Source organism: Peromyscus maniculatus, chromosome 9 (assembly GCF_049852395.1).
Source record: "Peromyscus maniculatus bairdii isolate BWxNUB_F1_BW_parent chromosome 9, HU_Pman_BW_mat_3.1, whole genome shotgun sequence".
Taxonomy (NCBI): domain Eukaryota; kingdom Metazoa; phylum Chordata; class Mammalia; order Rodentia; family Cricetidae; genus Peromyscus; species Peromyscus maniculatus.
In genome coordinates, this window is record NC_134860.1 from 65,235,592 (window position 1) to 65,260,105 (window position 24,514).

At 40.2% G+C, this 24,514-nt stretch overlaps 1 protein-coding gene across 1 annotated transcript in view; it reads right to left on the reverse strand.

Annotated features, from left to right (window-relative positions):
- Positions 1-262: 262 nt before the first annotated feature.
- The window catches only part of Ppp2r2a (protein phosphatase 2 regulatory subunit Balpha), a 64,124-nt gene continuing 39,872 nt past the window's right edge, over positions 263-24,514 (reverse strand). The window contains exons 4-10 of the mRNA XM_076545249.1: positions 16,847-17,012; positions 11,330-11,442; positions 10,447-10,624; positions 9,687-9,851; positions 8,475-8,644; positions 5,181-5,272; positions 263-2,211 (exon numbers count right to left, since the gene is read on the reverse strand). Coding sequence (XP_076401364.1) covers positions 1,932-2,211; positions 5,181-5,272; positions 8,475-8,644; positions 9,687-9,851; positions 10,447-10,624; positions 11,330-11,442; positions 16,847-17,012 — 1,164 coding nt within the window. The 3' untranslated portion in view covers positions 263-1,931. The remainder of the gene's footprint in view (positions 2,212-5,180; positions 5,273-8,474; positions 8,645-9,686; positions 9,852-10,446; positions 10,625-11,329; positions 11,443-16,846; positions 17,013-24,514) is intronic.

Here is a 24,514-nt window from a genome sequence, read left to right on the forward strand (position 1 = left end):
TTACGAATGTGAATCATTAAAACTACCATTTGAATTTTAAAAAAAAATGATTTCTAAGATCTGGTTGGTGGTTTCAAAGCCAAACTGTAGAGAAACCACCATCTGGAAAGTTACCCAATCAAAAATAGCTGATCCTTCTGGATGGACAACTATGCAAGCCAAAGGAATAACAGACTAGGAATGCACCCAAGATCCCCAAATAAATTAGTAAAAGTGCCATTAAGAATCAGACATATCATCATTGTTTAAATACAAATTCAAGTCCAAAAGATACAGTAACTTTATTACATAAAATTTCCCCTGTGTGCTAAAAATGTTAACGTACAAGACATATTTGTGTAAGTGTAGAGGGAATTGTGGTGGTGTTGTTTAATCATTTTTCATTGCTGAAGAACAATAGGCAGTGGAAATATATAAGCACGCAGAGTCCTCTAAATTCAACATTGTTATATTCCTGTTCAACCAAAATATACTACCATTCTCATATAAATGCCTGCTCATTCATCTTTTAAAAATAAAGTCCGTTCTCTCTCCATAAAGCTTCCTGCAGGACTGACCAAGGTCAGTCCCACGCTAACTGGGGCACTCTCCATCTTTGGCTAGGGCCTCAGCACTGGGACAATGTGGGTCAACACACATCTGGTGCTTATGCAGCTGTTGCAGTCCGTGCAGCACTGTACCTTTAAAAGCTTGTCCAGAATGTACCTTTAGAAAGCCAAAAGAAAAGATGTATCTATGGCAAAGTACAATTCATCCTGATTCCAGAGCAATCAGAACAAGACAGCTCTTTAGTGCAGCTGGGGTTTCATCTACCAAGTTACTTCCAGATGGAATTCCACTCTGCTGTGCTCGAACAACAAGAAGTCAGCTCGTCTACTTGGTATTTCCTAAGGCAAAAATGAAATTAAGCACTGGAAGAAGACTCCAGAGTGAAGCTCTACAACCGTGGTTCTCGTTTACAGCAAATTCATTAACAGATGAATTAAGTACAGACACAAAACACAGAGCCCTCTAGCATCTCTAGACCGTGAACCCTTAACAATAACATATGTTTAACGCATGGGCGCACAGAACCACGCCTCTCTGAGGCTCCATGGAAAAGAACACTTGTTTAAAATAGTTCATAAAAATACCAAGGAGACAATTGAACCCATTTCATTTCATTGCACCCAAGAATATGACACAAAATATTGGTTTAAAGAGGTAGATGAAAAAGAAAAAGAAAACCAGATTCTCCATTCTTTGTCACTTTTATTCAGTAGTAGGTTTTTTTTCCTTATTTTCAGTGCCAGACATGGCAAGGAGTGATTACAGCCAACTGTTATTAAAACATTTGTTCGCAACATATACCCCCATTACCACTGACCCCAAACTGACTCATTTTGTGTGCTTTCGTTCTTCCATTTTTTAATATGCCACCACCGAGACCAGGTGGAAAGGGCAAGGGTAAGAGATGGAGGGGAAGAGTCCAGGAGGTCAGAGAGGAGGAATGCTACAAGCCACAGTAAGAATGAGCTGTATTTAATTTAAAAAAGAGAGGGGTGTACCCCACAAATGATACAGTAATGAGGATACACAAATCCCATAGCATGACTGAAGGCGTTCACTGTGTTTGACGTCATCACAATGGAAGGCATAAAAAGTGGAGTACATCAATGCTGACACAGTCCAGTCCAGTCCATCAGGCAAGATGGTGCAAGAAGTCATTAAATTAAAAGTGCCCTGCCCTTCCCTAATGGCTAGCAGACATGGAGAACAGCCCGGGATGCATCCACACAGCTTTCTCCATGTGGCTATCAAATGTGTTGTCGAATGGCACACTGTCAAACACTGGAAAGGGGTGCCACAATGGACCGCTCTCTTATAGGTATGAATGCTAGATTCAACTATCTCACTAAGCAGGAAGTGGCTCCTCTGCTAGGATTGCCAGCCTAATTCACTTTGTCTTGAAATATGTACAGATTGTTTGTAGTCGCTACAGCAATGATGTTCTCCTTGGGGTGCCAGGCTGTATGAAGGATTTTCTTGTTGAAGTCTAGGCTGTCAACACTTATTTCATCTTTCTTTCGCTTGCCGCTTGCACAGACTTTACGTGGCTTCAAAACCGTGCGGGGCTTATTGTTTTCCCGTGATGCCTCTAGAGTTATATCCCGCTTTGTGTTCCTGTCGAACATTCTGAAGAAATTATTGTAGGATCCAGTCATGACAACACTGTAAAGGTAGAACACCCAATCAAACTGTTAACGAGAGACTGTTTACTGTAACAAGTCAGTGACCAACCTGGCCTAGCACTCTGCAGGAAGTAACTTTTTTAAGCTTATGTGAATTAAGACATAGAGGCTATTGATACTGAAACAAACACTCGAATCCCCCCCACCCCCAAAAAAAAACCAAATTTACAAAACTGAACAAAGCTGATAACACCCAAGTACATTTCTCTTCTTGGTATGAATTACCTTCATTTGGGTAATTTTTGCAACTGTAGGCCATGTAACCAACCAAACTAGGGAGCTTCTAGAAGTAGCAACCTATGGAGTTCATTCTAACCTCCTCTAAAATGGGGAGGAAAAAAAAAAGGTTGTTGCTATGTTTCATGATGTAAATTATGACTTATTTTACTTGCCCAGATCATCTTTTTTTTTTTTCTCATTATACAGCCCAGATTGCCCTCAGAATAACCCCCCTGTGTCAATATTCCTAGTACAGGGATTATAGGCATGTATTTACCAACTCTAGTTCAAATGTTTTATGACATTATCTTACAATACGACAATTATGACATTAGCTTACAATAGACCTTACTCAAGGAAATAACATAATATCTTCATTAACAAAAAAAAATTATTGTACCTGTAACACAATACATTTTTTTTTTTTTTGGATTCTCAAGCAGCCCAAATGGTCTCAAAACTCACTATGTAGTATAAGATGACCTTTTGTCCTAAATGCTGTGGTTTCGAGTTGTGTGCCAGGAGACCTATTTTCCAAACACACCTTAACTAGTCACTTGCTCAACTTTCACTAAATATCTTCGAAAGCCAATTTTGACATCTGAAACCTTTCGAGTTTACTCACCTTTCTACTTGAGTCACCGAGTCTCTATAATGGTTGTGCATAAGGCAAACTAGGGACTGGTCAGCTAATATATGGTGTGTCACAAAGGATTCGGAGCATTCAGCATGTCAGTCCCTCAAAGAACAACTGACTAAATATCAATCCAATTCAGGACGGTGCATATCTGACAACAAAACTCTGTTTCTTTAAAAATGATGTCATGAATTAAGCTGGTGGTGCCCCCCCATCCAGCTTTGTAAAGTTTGTATGTATAGAACCTATATTCAATGAGGAAATGCAATGCTCACACTGAGAAACCATCTATAAAACAACTTATTTTGTAACAGAAAATTCTCAGGTTATGAAAGACAAGAAAGGACTGAAGAACTCTTTTAAAATAAACAAATCATGACACCATGTCACTTTAGGACAAGAGCAGGGTTCTTCCTGCCATGAAAGGACTGAGACCACCTGGTGGCTCACTGAGTTCTGGACAGCACTGACCAAAGCCGGCTTTGAAGCTGGAGCTGGGCAGATGGGGTCTCTGTCCTTTAGGAAGTGGTGTGGGGGCTGAGAGGGTTTAGTGGTTAACAACACTTTCTGTTTTTTACAAAGACCCAGGTTTCTGTTCCCAGCAGCCCACGGTGGCTCATGACCATCTGTTACTCCAGTTCCAGAAGATCCACTCCTCTTTTTTGGCCTCTACAGGCCCCAGGCACAAACATGCTACACATATATGCAGGCAAACATTTATACACATAAAATTAAGATAAACAATCAAAGTTTGAAAAATAATTTTTCAACATATAATTTAAAAGGAATTATTCCAGACATCTTTTTTGTGATTGTGTGTGTGAGAGAGACAAGTGGAGGTCAGAAGACAACCTTCAGGGATTGGTTCTTCCTTCTACTGTGGGTTTGAGGAATCCAACTCAGGTTGTTGGGCTTGGAAGCCTTTTTGCTGTGTCCCTCACCCTGCCTGCCCTCAGAAAGTATTCTGAATTTGAAAATCACTCCCTTGATGATGGAAGGGAACTGAGACCTGCTAACCACACAGCTCCCAGCCATGGGGAACTGGCTGTACAGATGCCACACCTATACACCAGTATGTTCTCTTGACATCTGTCCTCCCTGCCTCACATTTAGTAATGACATCATAGGCACTTACCCTACAGCAGCTATCTGAGGAGGTAATCAGCCCATTATTGGGCCTCATGTGAAACTCAGGTAATTATAACTTAAAAGCCAGATTAAAAGACAAGCATCCCAAGTTCCAGGGCTCTCTGTAATGGCTAACACCAAGAAATCTGAATCATATCAAGCTTTTAAAATTCGACTACTACCTAAAGTACCTGTAACTGCTTTAGATATAGCCTGAAGTAACTTCAAAACTATGCTTTGCTTTAATCAGAATATAGTAAGCAGTAAGTGCTTACAATAACATACAAATGATTGCTTCTGTGAAGTGATTGATTTATTTTATTTGATGTGCATGTGAAGATGCCCTGGAATGTGAGTTACAGACAGTTGTGAGCTGCCATTTGGGTGCTCTGGAAGAGCAGCCAGTGCTCTGACCTGCAGCCTGCATGAGTGGAGTACTAACAGGCACTCAAGTACAGCACTGCACCAGTCCCCGCTCCAGAAACAGTTCTCCAAACAGCAGAGACAGTCAGACAAACCCGCCACTTTAACTAACTGCTGGCGCATCAGAGGTGTGACTGGTGTCTCAATGTTTCTGGAAACCTGGTCTGTGCGACTCAGGCTGTCATCAGACTCTGAGCTCAAACACTCCTCCTGCTTCAGCTGCCCAAGTAGGTGGAACTGCGAACATACTGCACTTGGCTAGCCATGTTATTAATGTGACTCATAAAAAGAGGGGGCAAGATTTTAAAATGGTAATTTAAATACCTCTAACTTCTTGTTACAGATCTCTTAGGCTTTGCTTTTACTTCGAAAGTCAATGCTTTGGTTTTGTCACTATAGCTCTGTGATGACTAGGTTTATTTCACAAGTACCTGGAAGAAAAACGAAGGACGCCTAACTTCGGTCAAAAAAAAAAAAAAAAAATCAGTCATATTTTTACCTAGTGTGACAAGAGGGATGAAACAGCAAGTTTCTTTCCTTACCTGTCAGACCCATTCCAACAACATTCAAATTTGTCAAATATGCAGTCATTTTCATACAGAGAACAAAGTTTACTTCTGAGGTATTCATGTACCTGAGGAGAAAACACATACTCAGTTTATTTCAGCTTATTTTCCTCTCAAAACAGGAAAATAACCAAAAATCCATTTAAAGAGTGTGTATCCAGAATCACACACCCTCTAATCTTACTTCTCCTAGTCCTTTAGGTACAACTGAGGAAAACCACCTTTCTGGGCATTTCGATGTACCCTGACAAGCCTAACTAAAACATCTGATTATTCAAATAAGAATGCACACCCCTCCATAGGTTCATATAGCTGAATGTTTGGTCCACAGTTGGTGGTCTATTTAGGAAAGATTGGGTAGTGTGCATTTTGGAAGAGGTGGTCACTAGGGGTGGGCTTTGAGGTTTAAAAAGCCCAGGGCAGCCCAGTCTACCTCTGCCTCCTGCCTGTGAATCAGATATAAGCTCTCGGCTACTTTTCCACCACTATGTCCTCCTGCCTGCTTGCTGCCCACATTCCCCACCATGATGAAACTCCTAAGAAAGCCTCCCTTTAAATGCTCCCCACCTTCCCTCCCAGAGACAGGGTTTCTCTGTGTAGCACTGGCTGCCTCAAACTCAGAGATCCATCTGCCTCTGCCTCCCAAGTTAAAGGCCTGTACCACCACTACCCATCTTTCATGTTTTCTTTTATAAATGCCTTGGTCATGGTGTCTCTTCACATAAATAAAACAGGAACTGAGACATATAAGCCAGAAGGTAATTGAAGATGGCAGGTAACAGACTAACAAAAGAAAGTTGCAACAGAATTTAAATTTCACTTCACACTCAGTCCATTACTGCTGATAAGAATGTTGCAGCCGGGTGGTGGTAGCGCATGCCTTTAATCCCAGCACTCAGGAAGCAGCACTCAGAAGCAGGTGGATCTCTTGTGAGTTCGAGGCCAGCCTGGTCTACAGAGCCAAGTTCCAGGACAGGCTCCAAAACTACACAGAGAAAACCTGTCTCAAAAAAAAAAACAAACAAACAAAAAAAGAATGTTGCTTCCTTTCCTTTAAGTACCATTTTCTGAACACAAATTTAACTTTGGTCTATTATTTTAAATTAAATATACAGTATGGCAAGGCTTTGGCTTAGTGACAAACTGATTTCTCTCGGCTGTCTGTCCTCATCTCCTCACTCATTTACCCACATCATTTGAAAATTCAGTAATGGGCTATGAAATGGCTTGGTGGGTAAATATACTTGCCACCAAGCCTGAGTTTGATTCCCAAGATAAGCACATTAGAGAGAACTGAATCCTGAAAGTTCTTCTCCCAAATGTGTGCTACACATGCACACACCACACTCACAAAGTACAATAAAATATTTGAGTGTTGCTTCCTATTATTTATTCAATATAAAAAGCCAACAAAGATGTATCTGTTTGAGTTGTAATTCTACATTTACTAATATTTAAAAAAAAGGGGTAATTTTGGAAATTAAGTTGGATAAACTAGAAAATAAGCAAATCTACTCTTTAAAAGAAGCATGGGATATTTCCACACAGACAGTGCTTATAGGCATTTCCCAGTTCCTGTGGGATGTCTTTCTGTATGTTGTGAATAAATAAAACGCTAATTGGCCAGTAGCCAGCAGGAAGTATAGGATAAGCGGGACAAACAGAGAGGAGAGGCTGGGAAGTGGAAGGCTGAGGCAGGGAGACACTGCCATCCGCCACTATGAAAAGCTAGATATAAGGTACTGGTTAGCCACAAGCCACGCGGCCACTTATAGACTAATAGATACGGGTTAATTTAAGATATAAGAACTAGATAACAAGAAGCCTGCTGCGGCCATACAGTTTGTACATAATATAAGCATCTGTATGTTTATTTTATAATTGGGCTACGGGACTGCCGGGGCTTGGCAGGACCTGGAGAGAAAAACTCTAGCTACACCCAGTGTTTGCTGAGATCGGAGAAAAAAGAAGTGTCAGTCGTCAGCCATTTCCTTTTTGCTGAATAAGAACCTTAAAAAGTGACAGCCCAGTACACACCTTCTACTTGTCTATTTATGCTGCCCAGGTTGGTCTCAAACTTGGGGACTCTATAACAATCCCCCTGCCTCACGTTCCAGGGTTTTGGGATTTATGTGTGCATTAGCAAGCTCATTGTAAATGTTCACTTTACTTGATGTAAGTACCAATAGATTCCAGCCATGTCTACGACATTAAGTAAAACTTTCTAACACTCAGAAATTGCAACTGATACAGAATTAGGACAGGATTGGTAGAAAGAAAAGCAGACATCAGAAATAGCCTCCCAGTCTCACAGGGGCCAGCAAGACGCTCTGCCATAATGTGGCATCTTCCTCAATAGATAATCCAATTCTACAGGCAGAACAGCAAGTCAAGTAACATGTAAGGTAGGCACCAAATCCAGCATTTACATTGGTGCAGGACCTCTCCCCAAACAAGAGCAGACTATGAAGCTAGGGTCTCAGTGTCATGCATAGGGAAGACAGCTAGAAGATGTAGCTCTCCCGGATACTGCCAACACTTTGAAAACAAAACACTATTTCACTCTTTGATTTTGTTTCAATATAACATTTATTTTGAAATTTGAAAAGTTAGAATTCACAGAGATCACTGCCTCCTGAGGGCTGGGATTAAAGGTGTGCACTGCCACCACCCAGCTGAAAAGCTAGATTCTTGAGGGCTGTGTGTTTGTCCTAATTTTGTAAGTACCGTGCATTTCCTAAGTCTGCTCCACAACACTGCTTTCCACACCCGGGTCCACAGGCTCTGCTGGGCTGGCTTGTGCTGCACTGCGAACCTCAGTCTCACTTGGGTCAAGGATAGTAGCTATCTGACATGGAGAGAATACTGAACTTACATTCTGCACTGAAGAGGTAACTCCTAAAGCCATCGGCTGAGAATTCGGGCCATTTTAAACTAGAAACGATTAGCCAAAAGGTAGATGAGTCATACAATTGGCGGGTCAAATTTAAGCCCTGGTTCACTATATTCCACGCTGTCTATCTGCTGAGTGTTGCCCACACTTCTCATTTCCATGTACAAAGCAGCATACCAAGTAGCCAATATTAAACCCATGAGTTAACAAAATTAAGTTTACCTGCAATCCTGAACAGACAACATACACTTTACAGACAACAGTAAATACATTCATGGCTCTCTGAGAGAAATGGATCATTCCCAACACCCTGGAGGAAGCACCTCTATACACTGTCCACAAGTATACACCCTTCAATAGAAACACACTGCAAATACCTGGTATGTCTCCACAGGCCTGTTTTCCATATTCAAGTCCCAAATTTTGACTGACAAATAGTCTCTAGTCATCATATAGCGACCACTATGGCTGAATTTTACATCAGAAATAGAGGAGATGATTTCAGAAAAAAATGACCTGTTGCTGGGATCTTCGGGCTCTTCAAACACTGAAAACAAAGGAGAAAAGTTTAATATTTCCTAAAATAATCACTTAAGTGAGGGGGGAAAAAAATCACAAACTGGGGCTGGGGAGATGGCTCAGTAGTTTAGAGCAATGACTGCTCTTCCAGAGGACCTGGGTTTCAATTCCCAGTGCCTACATGGCAGCTCACAGCTGTCTGTAATTCCAGTTCCAGGGGATCTGACACCTTCACACCAATGCACATAAAATAAAGTTTAAAAAATCCTTATTTAAAAAAAAAATCAGACTGATCCACAAAAAATTAAACATTTTGCCAGCCTTGGAAACATGTTTCCTCACAAAATCTTTTTAGAAAAATGATGACTATGAAGTACAGAGCCCTGCTAATGTAGGGTCTGATTTGCACAGGATTCACATGGGACTTTTTACATTAGTGCACAATCTGCCTCTTATTGGTACTCTGGAAACTCCCCCGTCCCACCCATCCAAATCTCCATCCGCCTCCCCCACCCCCACCCCCATATAAGGATTTTGTTAACTGGCATGTATCTGAATTTTTGAATGTAACCAAAGGCAAGAAAATAATTTTACAACTTCATTCTTTTATTTTAGATGTATGATGTGTGTGTATATATATATATAATTACGTATGTAAGTGTACTATGTGTGTGCAGCGTCTAAGGAGGCCAGAAAAAGGTGTTCAACTCCCTGGAACTAGAGCCACACATTCATAGTTTTGAGTTGCCATGTTCTTAAACTGATGAGCCTTTTCTCCAGCCTCACTCACTTTAATGCCAATGTTTCCCCAATATTTTATAAGGATAAGAGAATCTTTCGTCGGGGGGGGGGGGATAGGGGCTTTTAGTAAGTTCAAAAGGTTAAGAAAGGAAGGATAAGAAAGGAAGGGAAAACTCAACCACACCTCCATCCCCACCAGACACTCCCACCCCAAGTGCTTCCTGTGGAATAAGCAAAGACTCAGATGGTGTTGGGCAGTTACCCACAGGCACACAGGCCAGGCTGAGTCTGAGTAGACCACTTTAAAGACAGGGCAGAAACAGACTTACATTTAGAATGCCTGTCACAGAGCGCAGATGCCCTCATGTCACATAATCGAATAGTTCCTTTACTGCTGCTGTACACGAATGTGTTACAGCTGTTGGGATGGAATTCTGCTGCTGTAATCACCTCTGTGAGCTCTTCCATATTGGCAGGCTTGATATCCACAATATCTAGACAGCATTTCATTAAGGAATCTCCACTCAGAAAAGGGCAAATAACTATTTCTTCTTAATGACACTCTACCCCCTTTTATGAGCAAACCCCAGAAATGTTAAAAGGTGTTTGTTTTTTGTTCTTTTTTTATTGAGAGTCTTACCATATATATAGCCTATGCTGGCCTGGAACTCTTGTTCATCCAGCCTCAGCCCACTCAATGCTAGGATTGTTAAGACAGCACTATTACACACATGCAGTAATAAATCTTTAAACAAGTTTCATGTTCCAATGTTAATGAGAATATTTTTGTAATTACAATCTTAAATATATTAAAAATGCAGGAAAACACTTGATTTCAATTTTCTTAGGCACTAAAGAAATTCCCTAGAACTCCATAGATTCTATTTTGGGATTACCTCATATGATACTTATTTTTATTTTCTCATTATGCTAACTTTTTCTCGGTTTTAATTACTTAGTGGGGAGGTGCCACAAAGATAGAAAGTCATTACAAAGCAAAGGACTCAGATACATGGAGAGAGAAGATAAATCTAATATGGACACAATATTTCTTTACCAAACACCAAATTAAACAAATCAAATGGATACTAAAACTCCTGTCTGTAATTTCCAGATGCCAGAGATTAATCCGCAAATCATCCGCTGATAAGTAGGTTTCGTAATCACTATTGATAGAAATTGAGTTGATGTGGTAGGTATGAGCATTGGCAAATATTCTCCGTGGACTGGCCTCCACCATTAGATCCATGGGCCTAAACACTGGCACCTGTCAACAAAAATGAAAATGCAGATTCACAAGACCATTACTCTACTTCTGAGAATACAAAACACAGGAGAATTAAGAATGGGGTGTTTTTTTGTTTGTTTGTTTTAAAGCCACTGATGTTGGTTCTGTTTAAGCACCAAAATGGGAGAAAGAAAAATAATCTGAACAGGAAGAAACAATACTAGCTTACAAATCATAGTCCTGGTATAAAACTAGTACATGTTTATGGTTTGAATTAACAAGGCTAAAAAGAAACCCAGTTTCTTATTCTTAGCATCTTTGGCATAAACTGTAAGATTCTGTCCATTTCCACTTTCTGAGCTCCAAAGAAGCTTCCACTGTAACGACTAAGATTCCAACTCTGAAAGTCAAAACAGAGATAGAATAGTACAAAACAGTCTATGTGCCGCCCAGCTCTGTCCCCAGCAGCAGTTGAGACTTCTCCATAGATGTTTTCTGTTTCAATGAGAAAGAGACAGTATCCCATAAAGAACTGTCCACCCGTGGGGCTGGGAACAGAGCCCCAATGGTATCTGCTTGGTAGCCAGGCTACACAAATACTGACAAAAATCCAATCCGAGGCAGTTTTCTTTCTTTGAAGTCGGGGTCTTTCTAGGCCTGACTGTCCTGGAACACACACTATGAAGAGCAGACTGGCCTTTGCCCTGCTGTGCTAGAACTGAGTCGTTTTTATTAAGTGCTTACCCGTAAGGTAGTGACTGTAGTAGGATCTCTATACCTTCCATCTTCCTCTTTCAAGTTATAACCTTCTGGTCTTTTGTCTCTTTCACTGATTTTCCATAATTTTATTGTTTTATCTGGGGAAAGAATGAAGAAAGTCTTAAAAGATGGCAGGAAAAAATAACTGATAGAAAAGCTATTTTAAAATCCTTTAGGTATGCCATATAATAATTCATGTAAAGAATCTTTACTCCCCCACCCTCTCTTTCGACAAGGTTTCAGTGGATAGCCTTGACGATCCTAGAACTTGCTATACAGACCAGGCCAGCTTCAAACTCACAAAGATCTTCCTATCTTTTGTCTTCCAAATGCTGGGATTAAAGGCACAAGCAATCATAGCAGGCTTTTTGTTTTGTTTGTTTGTAGACAGGGTTTCACTCTGTAAACCAGGCTTCCCTTTTGCTGGGATTAAGAGCCCCCGCCCCCTACGCTTAACAACAACAAAAAGAATTCATGTGCCTTTTCATCATCAAGTCTAACTACAGTTTCCAACTTTCAAAAGTAAATGTATATGTATAAACACATGTCTATGTGCACAAGCATGTGTATGCATACTTGCCCAGCATTCAATGTTAAAGGTAGAAAATACGCAATGGATTCAGCACTTCCTATTACTGAGTTCAACTGGCAAGGCCCAGCTCCTTGGATCCCATCCCAATATATCTTATGGAAGAACAGAATCCTTGATAGCATAGGATAATTTCTTTGAATTTGCCCATTCTCCTCTTGGATCAGTATTCCCTAAATACAAAACAGGGACCCGAAAAACGGTGATTAAAAGTAAATCCTGACTGGGCGATGGTGGCACATGCCTGTAATCCAAGCATTTAGGAGGCAGAGGAAGGCCTATCTTTGTGAGTTCAAGGCCAGTCTGGTCTACAAATCAAAGTTCCAGGACAGCCAGAGCTGCTACACAGAGAAACTCTGCCTTGTGTGTGTGTAAATCCTTAACCCCTTCAAGACAATAATCCCTATAAGGGATTATACAATAGCCCACTTAAATATATATATAACCTTGGAATAAATTTAGACTTATAGAAAGATTCAAAGATAGGTGTATTCTCATATACATTTTACCCAGTCTCTCTAATGTCAACATCTTAAGCAACAATGACATACTTGTCAAAACCATGTATAATACTAGTGAAACTAAGGTATCCCTGAGATTTGAGTAAGTTTCCTATTAACGCCCCTTTTCTGTCCCAGGATCCAAATACCACAGCATTTAGCCATCAAGCCTCTTCAGTCTTTGAATCTGTCTCTCAGACTTTGATCATTTGTTTTTATCTAGACAGCTGTGAGCAGTGGTTTCTGAATGTTCCTCTTTGGAGTTTGGAAGGACACAATGGTGAAGTGATCTCTAAGCTTATTCTACAAGAGTACAGACTCTGTCAGCATAACTTATGGTTGGCGGCTGATGCTGCCAGGCTTCTCCACAGCACAGTTGTACACATGCTCACATGATTCTTTGAAAATAAAATCTACCCATGTGTTATTTGTAATTATTTACTATGGATTCATATATGTATTTAGTTATAGTTCTAAAATGGTATTTTTTTTTCCAAAAGCAAGACATCTCTAATGTTCTTACACACGCAAAATTGAATATCCTAGTTTTAAATAGCTCGGAAGCCATTTTACAAGTGGAACAAAACAACTGCTCCAGGGAGACATCAGTGACAGTGTAACCATTTCTACTGTCTGCTTACAACACTCGATACAAGATGAAATGGAAACATAAAAACTGCTAGCTTTGCTGGTGACTTATGATCCACTTCTAAGCTCTAGTGTAGATCTTGTTTGTAATTCTCTTGTAGCTGAGTTATGTGCTTCCTGTGCACTACTTAGTTTATAAACAGATGATTAAGAAATACATGCTCAGATACGAGCTATATGCCTATTTTTTTTTCCTTCAGAAGATGTAAACATCTGCTTAGAAATCTCCCTCCGAGGTTGATGAGGATGATAGGTGCCTCACCACCTCAGCTGTCTTCAGCCTACTGAAATTCATCAACTATATAAAAAGTCCAGACAGGAAACCACAACATACTTAACCAAAGTTTCAGATGGGATGAATTAGTTAATGTTTTTTTTTTTTTAACATTTACAAGAGAAAATGAAACAAGAAAAAGCCCTCTAAAGCAAACAAACCCTTCTGAAAAACTTGGATATTCTTTTTAGGCATATTTTCTTAACTGTGAAGTTTGTGGCTCAAGAATTAAAACAAAATTTTTTTGTTTCAGTGATAAAATACATAATACTGAAGTACTAGGATAGCTACATGATCTCAGTGTAGTGCTTTGGGGAGCAGTCAGACAGGAAATACATCATCACAGGAAAATTCATTTTACCTATTGTTTCTGCTCCATAGCAGGTATTACGTGAGAATGACCAACTCCACAGAACCACACAATGGAGCGTGATTTTATACCTCGCTGGAAATGACCATTCATTTCTCAAGCTCTCTTCTTTCTGAAATGTCTACTCTGCTATTTCCCTAAACTGCCAACAAATAACTCAAGTGTTCCACCAATCCAAAGGTCTCTGTAATTCTCCTGCTACAAGCAGAGGGTCGGAATAAGGAAAACCATATGGCAAAGTTTGTTTTATGGAAATGCAGCTTTATGTGTGTTTTAAAACTTCTTGCCAAAAGCTGTGAGAACAACCTATTTACTAGGGGCTCATGTTCAACATGGTAATCAAGTGTCCTGGGTGTAGAAGAATTACCAGGACTCAGGTTTTTTGTTTTTAAATTTGCATTTAATTTTATGTGTATGGATTCTGTCTACATGCATATTATGTGAACCATGTATATTCCTGGTACCCAGACTCCAGAAGAGGGTGTTAGATCCCCTGGGACTGGAGTAAGATACGGTATGAGTGCTAGAAACCAAACTTGGAGGCTCTTAACCAGTAAACCATCTTTCCAACCCAAGGATTTTGTTTATTTTTAAAGAACACTCAAGAACATAGACTTGATGCAGTTATCCCAAGTAATATCTTTTTATTGGTATAAAGACCAATGTTGGGGGAGGGGTATGATGCTGTATCTCACAGTTAACAAGGACCATACTATAGATGCTGACATTTCCCAAATGTTTTCTCTCCCTCAAAGTGTTGGGTGTATAGCTCAAGTCGTACTCTTCCTATACCACCTCTATCCCCACTTCATACTCAGACACAACAGTTTATGCTGACCTTTTTTTTTTTTTAACTTTATTGTTATTTTATGTGCATTTTTTTTTTCTGCATGTCTGTGTGATGGTACCAGATCCCCTGGAACTGGAGTTGCAGATAGTTGTGAGCTGCCATGTGGGTGCTGGGAGTTGAACCCAGGCCCTCTGGAAGAGCAGTCAGTGCTCTTAACCACAGAGCCATCTCTCCAGCCCATAAAATGCTGACCTTTTTTTAATACTGTCATATTGAACCCTATTTTCAAATACATACACATAACTTTGAGGTATCACTTAGTTCTATCTTATTTAGAAATCAGCAATAACAACAAAAAAATTGCAATCTGTTCTATCAGGCCTATAGTGGTTTGAATAATCATGGCCCTTATAGGCTCATTTATTTGAATGCTTAGTCACCAGGGAATGGTAGTGTTTGAAAGGATTAGGAGGTGAGGCCTCATTGGAAGAGGTGTGTCACTGGGGGTAGGCTTTGAGGTTTCAAAATCCCATGCTCATTCTCAGTTTCTCTTCCACCCCCACCCCAACTCCCAGCTTGCAGATCGGGATGTAGTTCTCAAATACTTTTCTGGCACCATACCATACCTGCTGTCATGGTTCCCACCATAACAGGCTAACCCTCTGAAACTGTAAGCAAACCCCAATTAAATGCTTTCTTTTGTAAAAGTTGCCTTGGTCTTGGCATCTCTTCACTATAGCAGAACAGTGACTAAGACAAGGCCCTTAAATAATATGTAAAAGTAGTCAATATTTTCAAATGTAGGCACCCAGTGTTGAGATTATCTACTGTCTACAGATAAAGACTACAGACTTATAGACCCCTGGCCTAGTCATGGGAATTCCTAGTAGCCTCACTCGCAAACAGCCCCCAAGTGCTCAGTGCCTAAATTAAGGCTCATCACAGTTGGGCAGTGACTTATACCTATAAAACCCATCCCAAAGCCAAACAAAGGCAACACTTATTTGGTGACACTTTTGCTAGAAGAGCAAGACAAGGCAGTCTACAGAAGCTGCGTCTGGACATACATAAGTGAATGATAACTAATGATTTGCAATGAGGAAGGGAAGGGAGACTTGAGCACCCATTGGCCCTCATTACACTACTGTCTCTACTTAAACTCTTGAAGACCTGTACTCTCCCTTTAGAAAAAGTAAAAATATGAACTGCCATGAGGTCTTATGGCCCAAGCTTGCAATCCCAGCCTGCCTGGGTAATCTAAGGCTAGCCTGGGCTAAAATGTAAGACTGTCTCATTATCTCCCTTGCCTCACATTTACAAAGTACTATTTGTATGAAAAAAGAGGAAGACGGGGAGTTAAAAAAAAATGTAATTGGGAGAAAAATAGGGCCCTGAGGAGGCAAATTCGTGGAATCAGGAGTGGCAATATTTTATGGACCGCATATAGACCCCAAAATTCAATACAACAGACTACAGGGTCTAGAGTGGATGAGGAGGGCTCTAGTTATCTGCAACTGTGTTTGTCACCCTAAGAAGTCATGAGTCTACACTCTGCAAACAGAAAGGTGTAAGTGCTAAGATCTGCTTCTATTAATAGTTAGATGAGAAAACATGAGATTTCTGCTACCATGTATCAGCCTCAAAAAAGTTTTCATCTAAACTTTTCTAGACCATGCCACCCAGATCTCTAAGTACCACGCTCATCTCTTTAATCTCAAAGTCCCAGTGACTTGGGGAGGCGGGGATGGATATCACTCAACTCTAATTTGTCATACAGGACTTCAAATTTTGACCTCCATCTCACACAGCTTCAAGCCTCAATAACAACTTTCCATGCATACAAGTACAGTCAGTATAAGAAGAATCTTCTTCCAGCATGAGGCTTTATTGAGAAGAAAGTGATATGCTAATGGAAGTCAAAGAAAAATACTCTCCTAGAGATCATCCTGGCACAGAAACCATCCTCTGCCCAGTTTAGAAATGAAAAGGAAGGGAAATGAACATTTTCTGAACACTGGTTCTGCATGCATGCCAACGTACTGCATTACTATGTATTCATAACAGTACTGCAATACAGACACTGCTGTCTCCATGTCTGCTGGAAAGAAACAGTCAACTCCGTATTCTGGATCAGCCCAAGGCCACAAGGCTGAAAGGAGGCAGGAATAAAACCAGCCTAAATAGAAATTGGTACCCTAGAATCTGAAACTTGCAAGTCAACAATAAAAGAAGCAAAAGTAGTAGACTTTACATTCTGTACAAGGAAGGGGCTGTATCCTCTACAGGACACGTGCCCATGTGGGTGCCTAAAAACAGAAGATGCACACTTACCATTGGTAGACAATAAAAACTGGGCAGCATTTTTCTGGGGTAACCACCTAATTTTGTTGATCTTCTCTTCTATTTCTAAGCTTTTCAAGTAGTCAAATTCTGGCTCATGGCTCTGGAAGGTGCTGTAAACATTGTATTCTCCTCTGCTATGAGACTGGATTTTGTTCTACAACAGAAAAGAAAATATTTGGACTATGTTGAAATATGTATCTAACCATAATCAACTCCAACAGACTTTGGAATTGTCGGTGAGCCCATCAGGCAGCTCTATCTTACATGTTATTATACCATTTCCTGTATTTAAAGTCCTTCAAGGAGCAAGAAAGCTTTACAAAGAATAAACAAGAAACACTTCAAAGAGTGGACCAAATACAGACTAATTTGATTAACTTGCATACTAAATACCATGGTTATACCGTTAAGAAATCTGAACACCCACAAAATGGATACATCTAAAATGTAAAAGTTAAGGAGACAATGCTCAGAAACAGCTGGCTGGAGCACGTTTTGTCTGCCTTGTTATCTAACGTGATTGGTATTGTTCTGAGGCCTCCTTCCTATATTTTACTGTTGAAAACCCCTTAAGAAAGGTGCTCTCATAAATCCAACAACACCATGTGACTCTTACCACCCATCCTGAGAACACTGTTAGAGAGAACTCTGCTACCAATCAAGTATGTATCAGCACCCTGGCGATGCCTGCCTGAACCTCTGCTACACAGCTTACTCTACCGAGTTCTGATCACAGGAACCTTGCACACTGATGCTTACATAGTTCACTTAGCGTCAGTCTGTTGAAATATACTGGTTCAGCTGAAGGGATTAATATGAACAGTACTTGTGAAGGGTTTCAGTTAACACCAGTACCCCAGCAAGTACAAACTATAATCAAACAATCAGAAACACTTTCATGAAAAATACTGTTGAAAAATCTTATTCAAAACAGAATTATTGGAAACTTGGGAAAATAGTTTAAATAAAAATGTAATTTTACAGATAGACCTAATCGTTTTTAATGAAAACTGAGTTATCAATTCAAACGTTTACAGCTGTAACCTGTTCCCCATTCATATCAGAAGAAAACTGTTCAACTATCTTGGAAACATACACTTTGGTTTGTTTTTCTAACAGGGCCCCCAGGACTGTTGTAACTGTCAGTTATTCTTGGACACACCAATTATCAGTGAGCGGGTCCGCCAATGTTAAGAATGAAGAGCGTACCAATAACATACCCAATTTTGGGGGTATGCTGATGTGAAAGCCAATTTTAGTCTTTGTCCCACTGCCACACTCATATGCCAAATTCCATAAGGTAAACCATGGACTCTGTATACTCAAGTATCATGTTAGAATGAATGCTGTCAAACTTCCACCTAATTTTATCCAACCAGCCTCACATGAAATAATAAATGGAACTATAATTACTATAGTGAATACTGTTTTAGCCTTTTTTATATCCTATTTAAACAAGGAACAATTGTATATAGTACTATGACTATCTAAGGCTTAACAGGGATAGTTAACAGAATCCTGTGTCACAAGTATACACACTTCAAGTACAGTGTATAGAATAAAGAGAAACTACACACTGTATTTATTAATAAAAAATGCAAACCCATGAAATCAAAATTCTCAGAAACAGAACCAAAATACCATCCTATATAGACTCCTCAAGAATCACTCAAGGTTCACACATGACCTATTACAAGCTCCCAAAACAAAATCAAGGAGGAGTCTGGTAGCTACAGACTATAAGTACCTTTTCCAAGGGAAAAGGTTTCCCACAGAGAAAACTGTATCTAAAAGTTAAAAGAAGCCACACACCACGACACTACAGAAGAACAGTGAAGAACATGGTTAACAGGCAAAATGGCCTAGCACTACTAACAAAAAGATATCTCCGGCTACAGAAATGAGCTTGCAGCCAGTCCTGACCTTTCCTCCAACACAAGAACCTGTGCTTAGATTAAGTGACCATGGCAGCAGCAGTGTTCTCTAATGACAGTGAACAAGTACGAAAAATAACAAAGTCTTACATCTTCAACATAGATCAAAGTCAGAAAAAGGCTTTCTGGGTTTCACTAAAACAGCAACAACAACAAAAAATCAGCTCCCCTATATCAGAGAATTATGATGCATTCTAAAATGTATTATGCTTGGGATTTCTTCCATTGCCTTTCTTTTCACATCCCCTTTTTCTTAGTTTGCTTTTGATCACAAGAAATCTATTCTTCATCAGATGCTCTATTTGTGTGAAATCTTCTTTAACAAATGTACAGGTGGTTTATCCTCAACAGTAGCAGCCAGAAGAATGAATAAAAGGGAATGCTTGGGGCAGAAAAGGGGGCTCAGAAGTGCACAACAAGCCACAACGAGAGACAGAGAAAGAGCTTCCGAGGGAAGCGCCAAGACCTACTTAGATTCACTCCACACAGCACATTCCCAAGAGTGAAAACAGAAAAGAGACAAGACAAGAGAAGAAGCACCTGTTCTAACAAGACTCAGAGTACAGTGAGGAAGGCAGAGCCACACTCAACAGAGACAAGGAGAGACACAAACAAGGCACACACGCCAAGAGGGGGGCCAGGCTTGGATTCTGACCATGAGAGCCTTGCTGTGCAGCATCCACTGGCAACCAGGTCCCTATCTCAAGCCAAAAAACACATTACAGACACAAAGGTGAGTGAGCAACCATAATTTGAAGACACTCTGTTTTCTACCTGCCACATGTGAAGCACTGGCCACACACTGAACACCCAAAATATGGCGACTATAATCAAAGGGAAATTCACTCACTCCTTCATTCACTCCAGTTTTGCTACATAAACCAGGATTGCCTCAGACCTGTGATTCTCCCCTATCAGCCTCCCCTGTGCTGGATTACAGGTATGCACCACAATTCTTTGATGGGATTACTGTCTTGCTAGTTCATTCATTTTCCAGCTTTTAAGATGGGTTTATCAGTTACTTGCGTGAACAACTCACCACTGAAAAGTCCAACCCCCATCCATTTTTGCATCTTCCATACTTCAGCATTTCTAAGATGGCATCCCATTGTAGCAGGAGAGCATAGTGCCAAGAGTCTCAGGTAGAGGCCTTGGGAATATCAGCAGCCTCATTACCACAGCTCTAACTATTGTATGGTATTTTCTCTTCACTTCCCTACCACGACTACAGGGAGCTGGCTTATCTATTCTCTCTCTCTCTTTTTTTTGGTTTTACAAGACAAGGTTTCTCTGTGTAGCTCTGTGCCTTTCCTGGATCTCCCTTTGTAGACCAGGCTGGCCTCAAACTCACAAATATCCACCTGCCTCTGCCTCCCGAGTGCTGGGATTAAAGGCATGCGCCACGACCGCCCGGCTGGCTTATCTATTCTTTAATAAACTGAACTGCAAATGGCCACATGACCAGTGGCTACACACTAAACAATATAGCTCTAAGTCACCAAGGGAGTATCATCCAGGATCTTGTGGCAGAAAAGTATTTCCAACTGAATTCATATTAATAACCTGTTTATAGAAATATACTGTCCAGTGCCGGGCGGTGGTGGCTCACGCCTTTAATCCCAGCACTCGGGAGGCAGAGACAGGCGGATCTCTGTGAGTTCGAGGCCAGCCTGGTCTCCAAAGCGAGTTCCAGGAAAGGCGCAAAGCTACACAGAGAAACCCTGTCTCGAAAAACCAAAAAAAAAAAAAAAAAAAAAAAAGAAATATACTGTCCAGTAAAAGAAAAGGCAAGCCAAACCATGGGACACACTGTCAACTAATGTACTTTACGATGAGTTCTTGTATAAAGTATACAAAGCCCATAAATCATTTAAAAAAAAAAAAAAAAGACAGCCCCAAAAGCTTACTGGAGTTTTTAAAACCGTTTACTCAAGATGATATCCAAAATTCACTAAATATGTTAAGTCTCCCAGGTGCTGAGATAGGTACGTGACACCATGCTTGTCTCTCAACCTCAATGCACCAGCAACAGTGCTGCAGTAATATATATTACACACACAGCGATATCAGCCACCTCTCATATACTCCCTCTCTTATCCCTGTATCACTTCTTTCTTTCATCCTTATCCCCTCTTTTTACTTAATTGCAACTTTCCACAGATTTAATAATCTTTAAAATCTGTAGACCCTAACATTATCCCAACTTTCCTTCCTCAACTTTCATTTTTTCTTCAAAGTCAATCTAATATTTATTTCTTATGCTTGCTCACCCTATTACTCCTAATCTTATTAAGTAAAAATTTAAGTGTAATTAATCACACTATTCCTGGTTACTCACCTTCCAAAAGCTATGAAAGTAAAAGAGGCCATTATTACTATCACCATACAGCTGTGGCTCAACTCCCAGTTAGTCCTGCTTGGGGAATAGCCCAGCTCTTAAACCAGGCACCCTGAACTCCTAGAGTGAACACACTCAACTCTACCACATTCAAGTCCCATTTGCAGAACTGCTCCAAAACTTAGTCATTGTAATGGCACCTAATGAGAATAAATCAGATGTAATCCCAGACAAAGAATTCAAAATAGTGTTCAAAGGCACAATCAAACAGTTGAATGAAATAAGGAAGGCAATGGATAGGAGCCAAGAATTCAAAGAGAAACACTGATGAAAAACTAATCTCAAATGCGGGAAATAAAAAGTCCCATGAAGTCTCAGCAATAGAACAGATCAAAGAAGACAGGGTATCTGAGTTTCTTGAATACAGGGTGGAAGAATCAGAACATCCCAACTATGAAAAGGATAAAATAATGAAGTACCAGTGAGAATTACAAGACACACATGGCACTCTGAAAAGAGCCAAGTCTAAGGCCATACTTAGAGAAGAACCTTGTTCTAAAGGCACAGAAAATATTTTTAAAAGATCAGAAAAATTCTCAGAAAGAAGTGACACAGGAGGCATTCAGGACACAGACAATCAAAGAACATCCCTCATCAAGCCATCATTCAAACACCAAATACACAAAACAAAGAAAGTAATCTCAAAGCAGCAAGAGCAGAACAGCAACTGAAACTTGCAAAACCAGAAGGTCTCAGCTCTGAAAGTACCAAATGCCATCCAGCAAGCTATCTGTCATAACAGAAGGAAAAACAAAAATTTCCCACAATGAAAATAAAAGTTGGGCTGGAGAGGTGGCTCAGAGGTTAAGAGCACTTCTAGAGGTCCTGCATTTAATTCCCAGCAACCACATAGTGGCTCACAACCATCTATAATGAGATATGGTACTCTCTTCTGTATGCAGGCATACCTGCAGATAGAACACTGCATAATAAATACATAATAGATAAATCTTTTCTAAAAACAGAAAAAGACTAAAGCAACTTATGACCACGAGGTCAGCTTTACAGAAGATATCTAAAGGGAGAGAAAAGCAAAGCCATCTACAAGGCCACAAGAGGACTAAACAATACTAGAGTAATAGTTAAAATGAGATGAAGAAGCCAGGCCGTGGTGGCGCACACCTTTAATCCCAGCACTCAGGAGGCAGAGCCAGGTGGATCTCTGTAAGTTTGAGTCCAGCCTGGTCTACAGAGTGAGTTCCAGGAAAGGCACAACGCTACACAGAGAAACCCTGTCTCGAGAAAAAAAGAAAGAAAAAAAAAAGAGATGAAGAAAACACCAAACACTACAAAAATCAACAAAATACATACCTTTCCACAACAACTCTGAATATTAATTATCTCAATTCTCCAATCAAAAGCCACAGATTACAACTGGATCAAAAAACAAGTGTCATCTATTTGTTGACCGCAAGAAATGCAACTCACCACAAAAAAGAACTCCCTTAAGGTGAAAGGATGGAAAAAGGTATTCCAATCACTTAACATAAGAAGCAAGCAGGTGCCACGAACAGCCGATAAAAAACAGGCTTCAAACCACAGCTACTGAGAAAAGAGAAAAGGCCATGTCACAGTGACTGGGGAGACAATCTATCAATGGACAGTGGGATTCTAAAATCGTATGTCCCAAACACAATTGCACACCCAATTTCATAAAAAAACTACTAGATAAGCCGGGCAGGGGTGGGGGCACACGTCTTTAATCCCAGCACTCGGGAGGCACAGGCAGGTGGATCTCTGTGAGTTCGAGGCCAGCTTGGGCTACAAAGTGAGTTCCAGGACAGCCAGGGCTACACAAGAGAAACCCTGTCTCAAAAAACAAAAAAAACAAAACAAAACAAAACAAAAACAAAAACAAAAAAACCCTACTAGATATAAAGTCACAGACTAGCCACAGTACAACAGTAGTGGGTGACTTCAATACCCCACTTTAGGTCACCCAGATAAGAAAATAGAGAAAGATTTAAAAATCAAATGACATCACAGGTCAAATGAACTTAATAGACACCTACAAAGCATTCCTTCCATCCAAACACTATAGAATACACTTTCTTAGGAGCTCATGGAACTTTTTCCGAAAACTGATCACATCTGTTTCAGACAGAAAGCATGTCTTAAACCAAGGAAAACAAAAACAATTCATTGCATTCTATTTGATCACAATAGAGTAAGACACAAAGTTAACAGCAAGATAAACTCATGAGCATATACAACCTCATGGAGATTAAGCAACACACTAAAATCAAGAAGGAAAGAAAAACATTTCTAGGGTCAAATAAAAATGAAAGTATTAACATATCCAATCCTATGTGTTATGATGAAGGCAGTCTGGGGGAGGCAGTTTAGAGCTCTAGGCACCTGCAGTAACAAGTTAGAGAAATCACTCAATAACACACTGGGGAGAAAAAAACAAACAACAAACAAATCAGCAGGTGGGAAGAGAAGGTAAAGAACAGAGTATAAATTAGCAAATCGGAAACCAAACAACAATCAACCACAGAGCTAGTTCTTTGAGAAGGAAAACAAGATAGACAAACCTCCTAGCCAAACTCACCAAAACTGAGAGAAGATCCAAATCAATAAAATTAGAAATGAAAAGGAATCCATTACAGTGGATACCAATGAAATTCAGAAACCTATTAAGTCTTACCTAAGAAAATACATAGTCAATAACTTAGGAAAGTTGCAAAGAAATGGATGAATTTTTAGACAACTGTTCTACCAAATCAAGATGAGATAAATTTAAGCACATCTACAAGGAGCAGTGAGATTGAAGCAGTAATTAAAAATCCCCCAACCTGCTGGGCAGTAGTGGCGCACGTCTTTAATCCCAGCACTCGGGAAACAGAGCCAAAAGGATCTCTGTGAGTCTGAGGCTAGCCTGGTCTACAGAGCGAGCTCCAGGACAAGCACCAAAACTACACACACACACACACACACACACACACACACACACACACACACACACACACACTCACACGAGAAAAAAAAAAAAGGCCCCAACCAGGGACTAGGAGAAAACTCCCTCAAGTTGTCCCCTGACCTCCATAAGTGCACATGGCATGTATACATACACACCCAGAAACATATATAAACAGACTATAATTTTGGCACATACCTTTAAGTAGTCAGAGATGGACAGGCTACATAGTGATACCTATTTTTTGTTAAGGTATTTAAAAAAAAAGAGTCTCCCGACCAACCTAAGTCCAGGGCCAGATGGACTGATTTGTTGGAGAACGTTACTAGACATTCAAAGCACACCAATGCTTCTCCAGCTATTCCATAAAATAGAGAAGGAAGGCAGGTTACCCTAGTCTTTTT